The sequence below is a fragment of the Cottoperca gobio genome, chromosome 7, assembly GCF_900634415.1.
Source record: "Cottoperca gobio chromosome 7, fCotGob3.1, whole genome shotgun sequence".
Taxonomy (NCBI): Eukaryota; Metazoa; Chordata; class Actinopteri; order Perciformes; family Bovichtidae; genus Cottoperca; species Cottoperca gobio.
The window spans coordinates 19533077-19553157 of NC_041361.1; the positions used below are offsets into that span (position 1 = coordinate 19533077).

At 38.4% G+C, this 20081-nt stretch overlaps 1 protein-coding gene across 1 annotated transcript in view; it reads right to left on the reverse strand.

Moving 5' to 3' along the window:
- Positions 1-2900: 2900 nt before the first annotated feature.
- Positions 2901-20081, reverse strand: part of LOC115011041 (copine-9-like) — a 78560-nt gene continuing 61379 nt past the window's right edge. The window contains exons 16-20 of the mRNA XM_029435971.1: positions 19482-19609; positions 15572-15674; positions 14916-14973; positions 9400-9473; positions 2901-6525 (exon numbers count right to left, since the gene is read on the reverse strand). Coding sequence (XP_029291831.1) covers positions 6343-6525; positions 9400-9473; positions 14916-14973; positions 15572-15674; positions 19482-19609 — 546 coding nt within the window. The 3' untranslated portion in view covers positions 2901-6342. The remainder of the gene's footprint in view (positions 6526-9399; positions 9474-14915; positions 14974-15571; positions 15675-19481; positions 19610-20081) is intronic.

The window sequence follows — 20081 nt, forward strand, 5'->3', positions numbered from 1 at the left end:
AACTTGATTCTTCCTCAAAGTTTCAGCGGTTGAGAATATATCGTTGTGTCTGATGTCAAACGTTATATATTACGAGGCTGTATATAAAGCATTTGCTATTAGCTAACAAACAGACCTAGAGGACAGCACGGTTTTATAAAGTATAGTCTGCCTACTGACCGTCTCACGGCCGCCTATAGTAGCCGGAACACTTACCCGATTTTCATGGAAGTTACGATGTCGAAACTTTACGAGAATTACGTGAAACGGGTAAAAGTTGCTACTAGATAGATCCGACCTCCATAAGACCATATCAGGCTTATTAGCTGCTTACGAGCCTGTCGTGAACAGGGCCCCAGGCCTATACATAGTATGAAATTAAGATGACGTTAATATTGGCCTTTTTTCTGGATATTGCATACATATCCTTACCATTCTTCTTTGTACAATTAGGTGTACATGTGAAAACTGTACAATTATGGAAGCAATTGAAGATGCCAAGAAAAGGATGTTTTCATCAGGAGGAATTCAATGAATATTAGGGACATGGTGCAAACATAACCTGCATAATAGAGTACTCAGGATTTCAATCAAAGCCTAGCATAATTATTTGAAGAGGGACAGACAGCAAGCAGGTGATCAGCCACGTAATGAGTAAGTTATTTGTGTTCACAAATGTGTAGAGCTCGGAATGTATTTATGGGAAGTCGAATGGTAACAGAATAAATAGATAAATAAGCAAATAAGGTTGAAGCGATTACCATTGACATTTATTATCTTGTATTTTACAGAATGTATCACGCTGTTTTATAAAGTATAGTCTGCCTGCTGACCGTCTCACGGCCGCCTATAGTTACCAGAACACTTACCCGATTTTCAAGGAAGTTACGATGTTGAAAATTTACGAGAATTACATGATTCGCCAGCTGGTGAGATTTTGTTGGGGAATACTTGGTAAGAACCACAGACTGCCCTCATGTGCCATTCAAAAGATCCGGGCTACATTTTCATCTGACAACTACACGTCGTTCAAGTATCCAGCACTTTATTAGAGTCAATATCAAACACAATGTACATATACACACACATATATATATATATATATATATATATATATATATATAGATATATATATATATATATATACATATATATATATATATATATATATATATATATATATATATATACATATATATATATATATATACACATATATATATATATATATATATATATATATATATATATATATATATATATATACATATATATATATATATATATATATATATATATATATATATATATACATATATATATATGTATATATACATATATACATATATATATCTATATATATATATATATATATATATACATATATACATATACATATATATATATACATTGTGTTTTGATATGACTCTAATAAAGTGCTGGATACTTGAACGACGTGTAGTTGTACATATACATATATATATACATATATATATATATATATATATATATATATACATATATATATATACATATACATATATATACATATATATATATATATACATATACACATATACATATATATACATGTATATATTTACATATCTATATATATATATATATATATACATATATAACTGATCTCTACCTCTCTTAAGCCCTAAAGAAAGGGTTTTCATCACACTCTGATTGGCCTAGAGGGGAAATGCATCAAGCTGCTCTAAACTCTAAAGCCAACAGGTGATCTGAATAACCTCCAATCAACTCAGGGGAATCGGGATGTTCCGCCAAAAGGAAAATGGTAATTGCTCTCTTTTCCCTTTTACCAAAGAATGAGGGACAGCTACAGTATAAAGGCTAGAAGCTATTTATTGCTAACAAAGTGACGCCGACAATCCCAAAGCAGCGACTTTACACCTCCAAAATGCAGTAAGATATGAATGAACTGTTAAAGCTAAACCTTAACAGTGTTCGCCAATACTGCAGTTGCTTTACTGATGCTCGCTACTTACAAATGTAATACTTGAGGAGGGGCAGAGCACGTTTAGCATTTCCTGCTCAGGGCGAAAAAGTAGATTTAAGCACTAAAGCTGATTAATTTACCCCAATGTTTTCTTTTTTGATGATTTACACACACAAGTATGTGTATATCCCTTTCCCACTCGTCCGGCTTCTAATAGTGAGCTTCCAACTTTGTGGCAACAGTTTGAAGAAACTACTGTCCCTGTTTGTAGAGGAAAATGCCCCTGTGCAACATAAAGACATGTTTTTATTTTTATTTTACTGGTCAGCTCGAAGCCCTTACTTACCTCAACACCAACATCTTTGTCCTGCCAGAACATAAGTATAGCATCAGGTTAATGACCAAAGTTTTGGAATGAAATACTTATTTCTATTCAGTATTTAATTTCCTTCACTCTCTCTTTACCTGACTGGCTTCTCACTCATTCAACCAATAGAATAATTTCCGTGTTGACAGCTTTGATGGCCTCCACCTCATTTTAACACTGACTTTTCCCTGTGTAAATTCATAGTAAATTCTAAACAGTGTCATGAAGGTGTTGGAGGTTTCCGCTACATTACTGCTTACATTCGTCCTGCTGGCCCACACAGATAAAGCCACTACTACAATTTCAGACTTTGTATCTATAACATTTATATTTGCATTGCTCCTCTCTGTTTCCGTTGTGTGTTGAAAATAAATCCCGACAGATACAAGGGATCGTGATGAATCCATGAGGCAAACATTATGTAAAGTTCTTTGTATGCAAGTGCTTCAATCTGTTTAGTGAATCAACCATTTAAAGCCAGAAACTATTTTTCACGGCAGGAGACTCAGCACTGTGTAGTGTTATAGAATGAATCACTACCAGGAAGAGAACTTTACACCAAACAACAACAAAAACAACACACAATAATCAGATCGTGTCGCTTTATGTTTGATATTACTATAATGCAGTTCATTAGGAGATATGAGTAAACACAAACAAAGTTAAACCTCATATCGGAACACAACGACAGATTTGTCAAAACAGTTAACGGTTTGTTACGGAAGCCCTGAGAGGCAAAATATTCTGGTAATCAATTTCCACGTTTAAAGTCTGATCTAAATTCTGTCCTGTGTTTGAGAACAGAAGGGGAAAAAAAGGTGTACACAGGTTAAATATACACACCTTGTGTTTAGAGTGCCTTGAGAAATTAAATAACGAACACTGAAAATGATGCTGATGAAATAGAAAGTAACTTGATCCTGGCAAAACTTTCTTTTCTACTTGTTCTTAAGTCCAAATCACAGGAGAGAAAACAACTTCGACCAGACTTAAGCAAGTGAGATGGTCATGATCCACTTTCTCTCAGGGCTTTCATAGTTTCATAACTTCTACATTCTTCTAATTGGACATTCATAAAAATGTCAAGATACAATATAGATGTATTATTAGAGACACAAATGTAAAAGGCTCTACTGTAACCAAAGGGATGGTAAACATATTTCATCATGTACTGTATATACAATGAAAATTATCATTTCTTAAACACTATGCGCTGAATATACATATATTCATACAGTCATAAGACAAAGAGACAGACAAAAATGCTCTTGTTGTACAAAATTCACACTAAATGCCATCAGAATACTTTTTGATACCATTGGTGTCTTGCAGAGACCTTATTTCTCTATTTCTTTATGACCCTGGGAACATTCAATATCATTGCAAAATATCAAAAATACATGTCTCTCGATGGGGAAATTCCACTTACTGAATATGTTCTGCAAGACACTGCACACAGCAACTTCTGAAATCTACAAAAGAAAATGTACAGTGACACAAGAAAAATGCATATTATTTCGAGATATATTTCTCTTTTCTTTTTTTTTTGACAATCAGTTGCAATGACACAACAACTACTTGAACGCCGGGAAGGCATTTATTTCTCCACATGCGAAAAACATAACACTTAAACTAATGATCGTACAAGTTTATAAAAATCTATATACTTACACGACACATGAAACAGCATAAACACCCCTCTAAGCCACCGTCGTCACACTGATATTAATAACGAAACGTCTTCAAAAAGTGAAGCCACATTTCACACAAGGACGTACTTGAGTTTGTAGTTCATTATGTCGCTTGAATTCACTGCGCTTACCGTCAGTTATTATCAGTAAGTACAGTTGCATCAGGTCATGTTTCTGTACTATGTGAGTTAGTATACGAATGTACAGTAGTCATGCATATTAAAGATACCCTGCTATACAAACGATGAACACTAGGTGGCAGACTTTGTCCACTTGGTACACAGCTCCAGTCTGCCTGGGAATAAAATGTCAAGTCATGGCAGGGGGAATGAGGGACATGCATAGGGAAGACATTACATGGGGAGTCAGGTATATTGCTTTTTCGGAGAATGTGCATTTATTCTTCATTGAGATTTATTTCCCAAAAAAATATGCATACAAAGACTTCAGAAAAACTCAAAGATTGTCTTCCTCTCTGTTACTCAGCCTTTCATCTGCTGCCTAATCTCCTCTTCCCTTCGTCCATGTCTCTCTCCTGCTCGCTCTTATGACCACATTTATTTTCTTTCCATTCCTCCCGCGCTATCTGACACCTTCATCTCTTTTCCCTTTAACCCCACCTCCTCCCTGTCTCTTCTTTCCATCCTTCCTTCCTTCCTCCTCCTCTGCAGGGCAGCCGGAGAGACTGGCATTTCTCTAACAGCAGGAGGGGAATCTGCACCCAGCCTCGGCCCACGCTGGGCAAAGAGAGGGGGTTGGGGGGCGGTGGGGGTGGCAGACAGAGGTGTGTGTGTGTGTGTGTGTGTGTGTGTGTGTGTGTGTGTGTGTGTGTGTGTGTGTGTGTGTGTGTGTGTGTGTGCGTGTGTGTGTGTGTGTGTGTGTGTGTGCGTGTGTGTGTGTGTGTATGTGTTTCTCTGAGTACTGTGTGAAGGTCTGTGACTGGTAATAATGGCGATGTGACCGAAACCCCCATTTTATTCCCACAAACGCTACGCTCTGTGTAACTTCCACATCAGAATACTGCTCTCGTCACTAACCCATCTGGTTGGATTAAAGCAGGGGATTTCAAAGTCGGACACTGTGGCCCCTCAAACAGAATCGAGAAAAGTATACCCCCAACCCCCTGTAATATTAATGGATTATGTCACTCTTGTTATTATTATTTGCCGGACTTCCATTTGGGGAACAACGAGGCTCTAATGTTAAAAACTAGGCTACAGTTCCTACAATTTGGGGAAACGTATAATGTTGTCACGGAGTCAGTTCACCGTGTGTTACAACTTGAGGCCCGTTTTTGTTTTGCACCTTTATTTGTTCACATTTTGAAAAATTGACACAATTAAAATGATGCCGAATCAGCTGATAGCAGTCCCTGTTTGCAATGTACTCACGGATGTACGGACAACTATTACTAGAGTACTTTGTTACTGAAGAAAACGTATAAACGTGAAGATTCTGAAGTTCTGCAGTTTGTTTTTGATTTGTCACAAATACGCTTTTAATCAAAGTCCATGGAAGTTTAGGTAGGGAGGAGGAAGGGGTGTCTTGACCTATTTAAATTTACGTCCGTACCTTCAATAACGTAACAAAAGTACTTATTTTAAGATTTACTTGATGTTTTCCCATTCAACTCTCCTGCTTCCCCTAGGGAGGGACGCCTTACAGTTTGAAAACCACTGGATTGAACTAAATTGCCTCTATTTCAGTTTCAAGAGATTTGGTACAGCTTGACTGATAATGATGATGGTAAAGTATAAATCACAAACACCTGTCCTCACAGTGGCCAATTACTACAATGGATTACAGTCCAAGCTTGACCAAAAATACCCACAAAGCAAGATACAAGCTGGCGTCTATTGCTCATCAAGAGCTCTGCTTTCATTTGGAGACTAGCTTCAACTTGATTTAGTGTCTTGCCAAATGTGACCACACTTGCTGAGGAAAAGGATAAATGCAAAAAATAAATCTGGTGAGGGGAATTAACAGACAAATTCAAAAAGTCAAGCTGTGAGTGACAGTCAGTGGGAAGCAGGGGGACAGTTGTGGCTCACTCTGACTGCTCTGTAGAGTAATGCTATATAACAGGGTGAGTTAGAGAAGAGAAGATGAAGAACAGCAGCAGGTGAGTCAGGGATGAGCGCCCGCTGCGTCGGTGTGATGTGCCTGTTTGGCTTCACTGGTGATAAGAGAGGAAGAGGGCGAGTCATGGGTCGATCCATCTGCTCCATTTAAAGTGACAAATGACTGTATGGGATGTGAGCGTAGATAAGCAGAGGGAGGGTGTGGGGGCGAGAGTCAGGGTGGAGAGGCAGAGACGAGTGGCCATGGCTATGTTGGGGTCAGATGTGCCGGTGTAGCTCCGGTAGCGGCGAGGAGGAGAGGGCCGGTCGCGGTTCAACTCCTCGGCTCTTCATAAAAGACAGCAGCTGGTCGGGGATCTCGGCGAGGACGTCCTTAGCCAACCGGGCCATGCTGAGGACCTGGTTGCCAGATCTATCGATGTAGTCTCTGAATGGAACAAACTGGAAGAGGGGGGAGTGACAATAGTTTAGACCTTTTGATATTCTTTGTATACAGATGAGGTCATAATGTCAGTTCAATGAGCCCTTTTCATACATAACATCCATTCGTTAACTTATGATATGTAAGTGTTGAGTATGGCTCCATTAATGTGGACTCTTGGAAGTTGAGCCAATAAGCTATAAAAAAGAGATCCAAAAAGAAATCAAATCAGTATGGCTTCACCCAGACGTGACCGGATGGCTACGGAACAATTAAGCACAATGCTCGTGAGACGTTTGGCACCTGGTGCATGCATGAGAGGGAGCAGAGTTGGGAAAGTAATGACATCGAGGAAGAAAAGTGTTTTCTAAATTTCTCACCGGCTGCGTCAGTGATGGATATTTAAACGTGGAAGCTTTAATTAATGACCACCATGAGCGTGAGGGACGCTCGCCCCCTCCTCATCTCACAGTGAATCCACTTAATCATTTTTTCATTAATTTAATCTTTTATTTGAAGGCAATTTGTGTAGCTTTTGTGCATGGATATTGTTCATCCATGCATTTGGCATAAAAAAAGGTGAACTATTTCTTTAACAGACTGACCTGACATAAGAAAGATCTCTTTAACACGTTGGTTGAAATTGTTTGGAGATATATTAAAATACACTTGTTTCCTTCTTTAAGCAAAAGAGATGATTATGAAATCATAAATTCAAGGGTTGCAACTAACCGGTATTATTTTATTTAATGTACAATTTGCCGTTTCATGTGCCGTGTTGGAAGTGTTGTGAGAATCTTGTGACAGCTGAGTAAGATCTTTGGCTTGACTTTTCCGTAAAAAGGTGCACATTTAGACATGAGACCGATATGTAACCTCTATCACATTTTCGCACGAGGCTGAATATCAAAAGATCAAACAATCTATGAACCCTGTCTATTTAGCAGCAACACTATCACCAAAGGAGGATTATTAAAACTATGTGTGTACATTTAGATATGTATACTGCAATTGCAATCAAGACCCACATAACAGTAATAACACATTTTGGTAATAATCCTATAATTAACACACCTCTGTGCTCGGACACAAACTACTCTCTGGTAAATAAAGTGTACATCCAATACATACAAAGCTTTCTTCCTGGTAGTAGGCTGCTAGAATTTTAAGACGACTGTATTTTGAATTCAGTTTAAAATAGGAGATAAATAATAAATGTCCCCGCAGTGAAGGCAGCCATCATCAAAAACAACAGGAATGCATGGAAATGTAAATTGATTTAATTGAATTGATAGATTTTTTGGCTCCGAGTGTAAACATCCTGATTGAATTATTGTCATAATGAGGTTAAAGACAATCCAGGGATTACTGTGAGCATGCAAATGTGATTTCTGCTGTTAGTGAAACTAAGTGGAGGGGCAGCACTGTGAAAATATGATCGCAATATCAATACATCTTGGTGTGGGGTCAGGCTACATATTTCATGCCTTGTTTTTTCATCATTATAATGTTTTACAAAACAGTTGGGCGTGTTCAATAATAGAAAGAAAACAAAGCAATTAAGTCAAAGCGTTTAACTATTTAGGAATATATTAATGACTACTGTTGCTTTAGGCCGCGTAATATGATATTTTTGTTGAAATTACAACAAGACACTCTGTAATTAGCCTCTGCCACTTGGTTATAATTACATTCTTGCTATCTATATACTCACAAGCCTCCTCTCAACTACACACTAGACATTAATCATTGCGTGCGTTTTTCATTGTACCCTATGCTCTGCCAGTTGCCTTCTTTACCACTATACAAAAAGTGCATTGTTATCAGAGGCCATTTTATTTGCTACCTGTTTGTGTTCTCATATCGGGCTTTCTAAAATTTCTATTTACTGTTGCCAGATCTGGTTTTATCAGCCCCTGATGGGGTTGCTGCTCGCTATTTATAAAAACTCTCTCGTTGACTTTAAACATAAAGATGGATGTGGAAGTGCTTTCGAGGGTCTTGGTAAGGAAATGTCTTGTCTCTTTTTTCGCATTATTAACATACAATATTAAGTATATATTACTGTATCAGCTTGTGTTGAAGAGAGTTGAGTAGTGTCACCTGTTTAGTAAAAAATTAAAACATGACCACAGCTGTAAATGTGCAACCCGGTCTCCTAAAAATTCCGGAAACATATTTCCTTTCTGATTACGGTCTCAGTTTTAAACACGTGGTTGTGAATTTGGCTAGGTTTAGTAAAGATCATGGTTTGGGTTAAAATAATTCTGTTTGTTATGTAATTTACGTAGAGTACATAAATGAAGTGTGTAACATAAGTGAAGAACGTAAATAAAGAAAAGTCAAAAGCAACTTTCGGTTTCAGACACAGACAGCGGCCTTCTGGGTAAAAGTCCCGTGTTTGTTTGACCCATCCATCCAAACCAAACAATTAGTTATTAATAGAACAAAACGGATGTAATACAGGAGAGATTATGTTTTGCTTGAAATGTTTTTGACAATGCAGTTTTGTTGTATTGGAATATACAGTTTTGGAGACTTCAAAGTGAGGATGAAGTCTTCAAAGAGCCAACACAGAAGGTTACAAAATTATATTAGTTCGATTCAAAACCTTGTTTTGTAGATACAATTTTTAAAGGAGCTTTACATTTGCAAGATTTGTATTTTATATATTGGGACACAAATGTGTTTTTGAGTAGTGTGTACAATTACAACCAGAATCATGGTATTGTACCTTGTTCAGTGTCCCACCTTAGCTGGCTACTGTAGTGTAGTGTGTGTTTGTTATGAATGCCAGCCGTCCTCCTGCGGGGATAACTCCCCCCATGCAGCTGCTGTTGACATAAACATGCTGAAGTTTAACCTGCAACGTTAAACAGAATTATGGTAAGTACCTGTACAATGTCTCTCTCTGCAAGGCGTCCTCTGGAGGACACTCTCACCTCGTCTCCATCCAGCTCCTCCATAGCTAAAAGGAGAGAAAGCGACAGAGAGAGCGTGACTCAATACTAGATCTACCAAGGAGAGTAGAATGAACGTACAGGATGTTCTTTTGTATTTCTACGACTTAATTGCCAAAGTGGAACACAGCATGGCGAGTAGAAACAGCAGAGCATGGTAAGAACACAGAAAATAATTCTGGCCACTTATGGGGAAAGTGTAGCTACAGCAGGGCTTCCTCTAACATTCTGAGAGGTTTTCTAAAGTAGCACCTGTACACTGTGTATACTGTGTATCCTGCATCTGGAGACACTCTTGCAAAGACACACAACTGCCTGGATGTGCGGCGCTGCCATGGACATTATTTTCCAGCAGTGAGTAAACTGACGACTCCTGATTAAGTGACGTATACAACAATTGATCAACTGTACAATTAACTCAAATAGTGAACGCAATAACAGAAGGAAGTTTGTGTGCAATTTAAAATATTTCCTGTGAATATTGCATCACAGATGAGTTTTCCTGCTATATTTTTAGGAACTTTTAACACAATTCTCTCTCGGTATTGTTATTATATTATTTTAACAATCACACAAACTTAATAGGCTTCTTTTCTGTGACAAATCCGGTGGCCACTTTTCTTTTCTAATGCAGGACGAGGATGTTTAGCAGAGGGAAGGCAGCGAATACAGCAGCTGGTGCTCAGGTCTTCACCATGCCCTGATCCTGTAAGATTTTTTAAAACTGTAAATCTATTGGTAACCACTGTGCTAGGAGATTAAAGACAGAGAAAATAACAAACAGGCAATTAGGCCTGGCATTAAGGTAAACACACACACACACACACACACACACACACACACACACACACACACACAAAGGTGCTATTAAGCCAGTTTGACCTTGTGATCCCCGAACATGGCTGAGTGCCTTAACAACCAATTCATTCAGTTTCTTAAACAAGTGGAAAATGATGGGGCATCCAACACAATGATGAGACGTTAAGTCGTCACACCCTGCTGAGCAGTGACAGACTACACACACACACACACACACACACACACACACACACACACACACACACACACACTCACACAAACAGTCCCCTCAGAAAAGTAATTGATCTGTGGACTGTAAAAGACCGGCACACTTGACTCCATTGACTTTCGGCAGTAACTCTCCCAGGAAGTGGCAGAGCGCACTGGTTTAAATGACGAACACATTTATAATACAGCGGCTAAAGTGGTTTAATGTTTGCTCACAAGAGTCCCATCAAGTCAGCTAAAAGCCAAGGTCAAAGATAAATGCTGCCTTTCATATAAAACATTACACATATTTGTTTTCTTAACAATGTCTAGGTTGTTGAATTGAATTACTTTTAACATTTCGAATGTATTCAGTGCACGAAGCAGCTGCTTCCTGTGTGTCGGCTATCAAATTCACTGGAGAATTTGAGCACGAGTTGCCCCATATTAACATTCAGTTTTTTTGTAAGAATACATGCTATGTGTATTGGTTAGGAACATTAAGGCCTACTCCACATGTACACAGGTATTTTCGTAAACTTTTTCTTTTTCTTTTGGCCTTCGTCCACAACCAAATGTCGTTTTAGGTCACTACAGTAAAACAGAAAAGACTTTAGGTAGAATTCCGGCCACGGTGGAGATTTTCAGAAACTGTGAGTTGATGTGTCGACTCTTGTAATGTCAGAGTGTGTGGCATTATCTTAAATGATGCGCCAAATAACCTTTTTACATGTTTACACATAAATGTATAGTTCCTCTTCCGGTTTACAAAAGAACAGAGGTGTCAGTATGCTGCTACATCCAACACTCCCACAACTCAGACCTTGCCGCCAATGTCGCTGGTGTGTGTGTGTGTGTGTGTGTGAAAATCTGAGAATCTTGATGTGTTAAGGTATTATTGTAGATGCTTGTACAGCTCTTTGGTTGTTTTAAGGCCATTTAAGTTGTTTTTCGGATTAATCTTTGACTGTATAAGACAGGGGTGGGGAACCTTTTTCATGTCAAGGGCCATTTCTTTTTTTTACAACATCCTTCGAGGGCCATATTAATTATTGAACTCATAACCTCTGCAAATCTGTTTTAGGACACAGCCCATTCATTTCACTTTTCTTATATGCTGTGCAAAAAAGCAACTTTTTTATCCATGTATCTTTCTGTTTTATCAGAAATCAGCAATCCTTTATTAGTCCCACAACGGGGAAATGTATCTTGTCACAGCAAAATAACATATGAAGTAAAAAGGCAGTACACAATAATTAAATAGAATAAAAAATAATATAAGTACCAAGAGGTTGATAGAAAATAAAGTAAATAGTGCACATGGCAGTGATAATTGCACAAATGATAAAAAGTGAGTATTGTAAATGGCGGTGATAATTACACAGCAGTGGTGGAATAGTCTGTTCTTGGTGTGGTGGTCTATCTTTCCATGTTTGTATGTTACGCTCTGGAGAGAGCTGCTTGTTGGGCCAAACTCTGCCCAAGACCGTTAACTTTATCCAAACGCACTCGTCCTTTCAGCTCGTGCAGTTTTACATGTTTCGTGTTTCACCGAAAGCCCGTCCGCACAAACTAGGCACACTGGCCTTTTAGTTCCTCAAATAAATAATCGTTCGTCCATTTCTCCTGGAAAGTGCGACATCCCGCATCCACCTTTCTCTGTTTTACACTCGTTATGCTGCGTTCGATGAAGTCAATGACAGTCTCGTTTAATATTGAAGTTTTTTGACATGACGTGACCGCGTGATGGCACGTTCCGCTTGTGTTGTGTTCAAGGACCCTGACCTTGGCCAGGAAAAACAGTCAATCGGCCGTCTATTTTTAAAAAAAATGTATAGTTGATTTTTTCGCGTGTATTTATGAATTACCTTGAAGTCCGGATCAAATGGTTTCGCGGGCCGTATACGGCCCGGAGGCCGGAGGTTCCCCACCCCTGGTATAAGAGATGTTATTCAGGGTTTTATAACTGCATTTCACTTTGATCCTGATTGTGAGGAATATTTTGTGTTCATCTGTTTTATTTACACTTATTAGCTTAAGCCTCTGGCATTTAACACTGCATAAATTAGCCTAGCGGCGAGCAGACTGTTACTTACTCAAAGCTCTTCGACTCTTACTTGGTTTAAATCGCTATATCTCTCCCGACAGAACACCGCGGTTGAAGTTCAGCCTGCATGCATGGTGTTTCAGCCTTAAATTTTGAAACTGAGCAGCTAATATTGGTACAAACACAGTAAAGTATCTCATACTGAGCGGAAATAAAAAGAGTGTACATAATTTAAGTAAATACAATATTTTGTTTCTTTGGGGCGATGATATGGGAGACACTGCTTGAATCTTATTGTGATCCATTAGACTTACTAATCCATTCATTTTCTTCATGTATCAATGTTAATATACATTCTTAACATAAATGGACAATATCATCAACAAGAAAGGTGCAAATTTAAAGGACTGTCAAGTACAAGCAGATGTATCTACGAGGTGTATCTCCGTTCATCAAATGGTATTCCATGTAGATCCCATAGTGCAAAAACATGGCTATCATGATCTTGGTTCTGTTTCCTGTTTTATTTTGAAATTTCACTCCCCCTTGTGTCTTGTCTTGTTTTACTTCCTATCCTTGTGTTTTTTCACGCCCTCTGTGATTGTCAATTTGATCCTCCTGTATCCATTCACCCTGCCCTTGTGTCTTTGCATTTCTCCCCCAGCTGTGTCTCGTCCCCTCGTTTAGTGTCTGTGTGTATATATCCCTGTCTGTCCCAGTGTTCCTGGTCAGTTTGTCATTCATTACACCCTTGTTTCTGGATGTTTTCCTAGTGCCACCTGGTGCCACCTAGTGCCTCCTTGTGTCTCCTCGTAGTGATGGGAAATTAAGCTTTTGTGAATCACTGAACCACTTCAGCCAATTGTTTCGAAAATGGGTTCATTACTCGAAGCTTCAGGTACAGTGACCTCTACTGGCGAAGTGCAAGGCTGCAGTGGATTTAAAGTATCTTTGCCTTGAAAATTCTTTGACGCACACATCTAAGACTGAATATCATGTTCTATTTAAAAATAAAGATTGATATTTATGTGGCCACGTGTTAGATTCGAACCCCGGGCCAATGCGGGTAGCCTTTGAATGAGGGATGCCTGCTCTACGAGCTTCGCCACTGGGTCAGGGCTTAAAAATGTGGGATGTAGATTTGTTTTCTTTACTTGCTCACAAGGAACAGATGATGCTGGCGTGCATACAAATTGTTTCGCTAGTTGGCTGGATGCATAATTATCCAATACAAACGCAATACCAACAACTCAACAGCAACAACGCATACTATGACAACAACCCACAAATTTGTGGTTATAAAGTGTTGAGGCGATCAAATTTAAAACTGTCTCAACCAGTCAGAATCGAAAATAGGCAATGCCAGCGAATCACCTGATTGCACCGCGAACCAGTCCGGTGATTCATTCAGGCAATGAAAGTTACTGCTTCGGACATCATATGTCACGTGATGTGAAGCAAGCTTTGAAGCAGTGGTTCTATGGAATTGTAGTTCTGGGTTTGAAGCACGTATTGAAGCTTCAGTATCCCACTGCCATCACTATCTCCTCGTGTCTTCCTGGTTTGTATTTTCAGTTTACTATTTTACCTTTTGTATTTTGATAGGCTGCCCCTTCTGTTGTTTTGCTTTTTTTGAACCTCACTTTTTGTTAGAATCCTCGTCTGCTGAACTGCATTTGGGTCCTCTCCTAAACCCCATCGTAACAATGGTGCAAACAAATCAATAAATAGATTTTTTTTACACTGGAAAAAGAATACTGACTGTCAACTGTCAATTCAAATATCTTTTTAATGGAAGTGTTCTCTGGACTTGATTTTCAAGATTGGCCATTTTGCTGAAAAGTGAGCCTTTTTCTTTCTATATTATAACTATAATTAGTCTTTGGAAACATGGAATATTGGAACATGGAATATTCTATATATTTCATTATATTTTAGGAAAAAACAGTGGTCCCAAGGGCCCAAAGACTAAATATAATATGTATCTCAGAAACTACAATGAACAGAGTCAAGTATTTGGTATCTTCTAACTCATAATATCTGATATATGCACACATGCGGTGTAAGAAAACATTTAATAAACACAAATTGAGCCTTTTCCCTAATTTATCAAAAAATCACATTTTTTTCATGTGATATAACATGTTGAAGGTTTTACTGTTAGATACTTACTTCGAAGTATTTCCATAATAGATTTCAAGACTTCAGTACACATTTTGTAGCCTTTTTTTCTTGTCATAGTAAAAATAGCACAAATGGGTTAAGGGGCATCTCTGCGCTGTGACACTGATTAAACGTTTTGTCTTCGGTAGATGTGACTCCCCTTCCTCTCCTCATGTCATGTTTACTCAAGTTGACATGGAAAATGATAGACCTGTTACTAAAATGAAACACTCACCATCAAACTCAGCAGGTCCAACACCCACGATAATTATGGACAGGGGGAGTCCTGCTGCCTGTGCCGGAGACAAAAGGAAAGACGAGGAACAGTCAGATCAGCTGATTTACTCGATCCTTTACGATGCATTAAGGCATATATAATAAGCCTGGTGGGAAAAACAGAGCTCTCAAGAGAGTTCTATTATTTTGGTGTAGGTGAACATTATGTTGATTCATTATTTAAATCTGAAAGGTGAGACTATTAACCTGCCCCAATATCCTAAACGTACAGTAATTACCTTTATTTGCCAAACCGTAACTCTCCTTGACACCAAATCAAAAGTTGTGCACCCGGAGAACACTCAGCAAAGAAGAATTGTATCATTAAGAGGATTTAAAGCAATTAGGAGTGAGAAAATAAATAATTTGCTTTCAATATTCTACACTGCCTGACAGAACCGACCTAATTACATCAGACACCTCTCAAATTCTAATTTGACATCTCACTGAAACACTATTGACTTCACCACAAAAGTGAGATCAGTGACAATTAGAGCAAACAATATATTTTCCTCTCCCTGACTTGAATCTTGAAGAGAAAATTTGAGATGTATTTCTACTTATGTGTAAGAGTGTGTGTATGTGTGCGCGAGGTGTGTGTGTTTCTTTACTCACATTGACCACAGCCTCTTTGGTCTGGACCATGTCGGATATCACTCCATCTGTGATCATCAGCAGCACAAAGTACTGAGAGCCATCTGTAATCTCCGCCGCACAGCTGGGGAACGCACGCACGCACACACACACACACACACACACACACACACACACACACACACATACACACACACACACACACACATACACAGGTTAGAGCTAACTTAGAGCTAACATTCTGCCTGTGCACCTGAGTAGCAGACTACTAATGAAAACACGAAGCACACCTGCCTGTTCGTCTCAAACATGACCCTTTGCCCTTACTCAAGTTATGTTTGACTCACCGTCTCTTCTTTTTTCCTTTCTGCTGTCTAGATGCTGAATTATAAATGACTTTGGGAAAATACTCCCATGATGTTCCCATTATTGGAGAGTTAAAAAATATATTACGCAGTATTCATGTTAATAAGCTCAATTTTTCAATACATTCAGTCAATTAAAGTTGATAACATTTTCTAACTAATGTTAGTTGATGTGTTAACAAGCCCCCCTCTGATTTATTTTTAGGCAATATACCTCAAAAGTATGAGTGGCCCAGCCCTTTGTATATTTTTCTGTATGTGGCCCTCAGTGAAAAAAGTTTGGACACCCCTGGTGTAAACCAAACCCTATGGCACGAAATCAGCCGATTCCGTCTGTACTGAGCAGAGGAAACAAAGTGAGATAATGAGTGAAGACCAAAATGCATCACTCACAACTAACTCCACTAAAGTGTGCTGACTTGAAGAAAAAAAGGACACCAGCCGCATGAGGTGGAGCACCAGTGCGCAGAAACCTTTTAGCATGTAGGGCAAACTATATGCATTGTGTTTTCTCCACGGGAAGAGCTACATTTGCATATATCATCATTTATAGTACAAAGGCACATGAATATATTTCACACATGATTTGCAGAAATAAATAGGGAGTCACAATGAAATATGGAAACTCCATTCCAATCCAAATACCATTATAATAACCTAAAAATACATATTTAACTTTGGGATCTCTGGGATTAAATACCTTTGGATTTAAATGTAACCTGAAAACAACATTTTGAATGGATTTGATCTCCTTCCACACACCATGGCCAACCCTTCGTTCTTGGATGCTGTTTCCATGGCAGACAACAGAGTTGTTTACTACCTAAAACTACCTTCAGCAACAGAGAGACCCTTCAAAAATAACAAGCACGGAAACACAGTGCATGAAGAAAACATGTGACCCTGCTGCTTGTTTTTCCACCGCTCTTCATTTCCCTTCGGGCATGGGGTTCGATGAGAAAAACAAATGAATACATCCACATCTCCAAACTCATCTGGCATGATATCAAGCCAGAGCTGATAGTTGGCAGTGTTTCAACACGTATGTGTATGTGTGTCTGTATGAGTGTGGGTGAGTGTGTCCTTCACCTGCTGTTTGTGTATTTATTGCAAGGAGATATAATCTAATACCAGCGACTTAGCTGTTCCACCTGGCTGAGCACGACATTGATCTGTGTGTGTGTGTGTGTGTGTGTGTGTGTGTGTGTTTGTTTGTACAGTTACAAATGTATGTGCATGATTTAAACATCATGTTAGGGTGAGCCTGTGTGTGTGTGTGTGTTAGCACCTATTGCATGTCTTCTTGTGTGTGTGGTTTCCACTTGACATAGTGGTATCTGATAATTCAATGCAGTGAAACTTTGGCTAAACTGTCCAAAGCTGTTCTGGTCTAACATCCTGGTTAATCCATTTTCTACACAACAAAAACATGGAATTACCTGTGGGGGTTTTTCTATTAACCTTTTATCAACCTTTAAACCTGTCATATTTTAGGTCTTTATACATTTTAAAAAGGTGCAAAAATAGACAAAGACATCAATCAGTTAATTCCTTTAACTTGGCATTGGCTCCAATGCTGAATGTCCATAGACTAAAAGAAGAGGATGAGGAATATTAGTGGCTAGTTGTGATTTTTTTGTTCCTTATCTTCCCCTTTCAACCATAATTGAGAAGGTATATCTTGTTTCACATGCACAAGTAGTGCTCCAAACTATGAAGGCCAATACCAATTAAAACTAACCATCATAACATTTCAAAATCATCATGAACTCACAAATGAAAGTGTTTCTGAGCGAAAACAAATACTTTAATTTGGTGTAAGCTTGACCCCAGAGGCTTGATCAATCTCTGTGTTTTATTTAGAATATTATGATTAGGAACTCATCACTGTCATTTATGTGCTAATTCAATGAACCTCACTAAAAATACAGAGGTATGTACCTTTTCATCTTTAAAAATATTAAAGGTTCGCTGTCCACCTTTTTCAAGCAGCTAAGAAAGACCAGATCTATCAATCATCTGGATCAATGGATCATCTTCAGTGTCTCCAGAATCTGTTCTGAATTTGTCAAAACTGTATTTTTGTACTATGCACCCTGAGCCTGGAATAACTTAAAAGGCTTAACTTGGAAACACTACCTTCATACGATGTATTAAAAGTTGTATTGATATAACTCTATGTTAACTGCTCTGCATGTCCATGTTCGGCTGATATCTCTTGTAAATTACATAATGTGTTTCATATGGGAGACACATGGAGTCCAGGTTCATATTACTTAATTTAAGTCTTTGTTTCGCAAAATAATGTCCTCACCCAAAATGCATGGTATCCTTTCAGTCAGCACAAACTCTCATATACTATTTTGTCAATTTAATAAAGAATAAAGCTTCCAGGTGTCATGTCCCGTCAGATTATTTAATGTCATGTATGTATGTTATAGTTTAGTTCATGTTCAGTGTGTAATACCTCACAGGTCAGGTTATGTTAAGTTACAGTCACGCTTGTCTAGTGTCGTCTTGTACTTCCTGTTTTGTTTTGAAACTCACTTTTTCCTCTCGTTCCAGGTCACTTAACTTCCTGCCTTGTGTGTTTTCCCGCTTCTGTGATTGTCTGCTCCGCCCCTGATTGTTGTCACCTGTGTCCCCTTACCTCATGTATAAATTGTCCTGTCTCCCCATTGTCTTGTGCCAGTTCGTCTTGTAAACTTAATCAAGTGTATGTTTCTTGTTAATGGGATTTTGGATTAAAAGATCTTTTGGTTTGAACGTCGCTGTTTGAGTCGAGTATTTTGGATCCTGTGTTTTTTTCGTTCCGTGGTTCGTGACACCAGGAACCTTACATAGAAGAAAAATGTCACAGTTGCCGATAAACACATATTTTGTGATAAGTCAAAACAATTTGAGGTTGTAGAAATGCTTTCTATTTACATGTAAAGGGATTTCATCCCAACTCATTATTGGGATAGTCTATATATGCCCTTGTAAGTCACTGTAAATACTGTATATATGATTGTATGTGACAGAATTATGGTGAGAAATAAATCCTGTGTGAAAGCCCCACATCAACACCTTCCAACTAGTCTCTAACAACATTGTTTTATGATCTAAGAATGTCCAAACCATACAAGGAGAATGTGTCAGCAGGCAGTCATTGATTGGCAGATGTCTGACTGTTTCTCTGAAGCAAACATTAGATTTTAAATGTAAAATTAAATATACAAATAAAACAAATGCAGTCATTTTTCCCTAAAATAATCATTTTTTTATGAAGCCACACTATGATGCATAAACAACTGACAGATAGGATGCTGTAACCTCCATAATCTGGCACATGTTGAATTGCCCCCCACTGTTAATGCTCATAAATCAAATAAAATCTCTAATCGGGTGTAAAAGCTTCTTGTGAGTCATGTCACTAAGCTTTGATCAAGACCTATAAATACAAACAAATTAAATAAAATCCTTCAGGTTTGGTTGAAAGAAAACAAAATGGTATAATTTTACCCGAACTCTAACTAACACACACACACACACATACACACACACACACACACTTTCAAACTTACTTTGCCACTTTGCTGATAACAGGTGCAAAGTTAGTGGGTCCATACAGCTGCACCGTCCTCAGGCTCTGGAAGTATGCCTCCAGAACCCCCTCTATGCCCACACAGTTTGGATTCTCAGCATCACCGCTCTGCAACAAACAGCACACAGCACACAAATAAAGTACACAGAGTACATTCTCACATCCAGTCTACAAACAGTAAGAGCAGAGTGCAATACACAAGGAACATCAATCCACCCAGAGCACATAACTGTCTTCACATTTGACATAGTTCTTCCAATTAAAGATAATTAAACATATCTTAAATATGCTGCTATTATACTTGATAATATATAATCTATCTGCACGTAATGTACCATTATGTGATACACTGTGTACAAGGAAACTGTCCGTGATACAACAAATGTTCCAACACCATAAAAGAGAACCAGGAAACCCAAGAGGCTACTCCCAATTAAATATGGTTCTTCTTAGACTTACAGTTGGAGCAATATCTAATTAAATGTTCTGTGAGCTTACGGCTCTACGGAGGGAAATACAGAAGAATTTATCACACAATTAGCCAGTTCACGGAAGTACAGTAAATTAGTAAATTTACAGT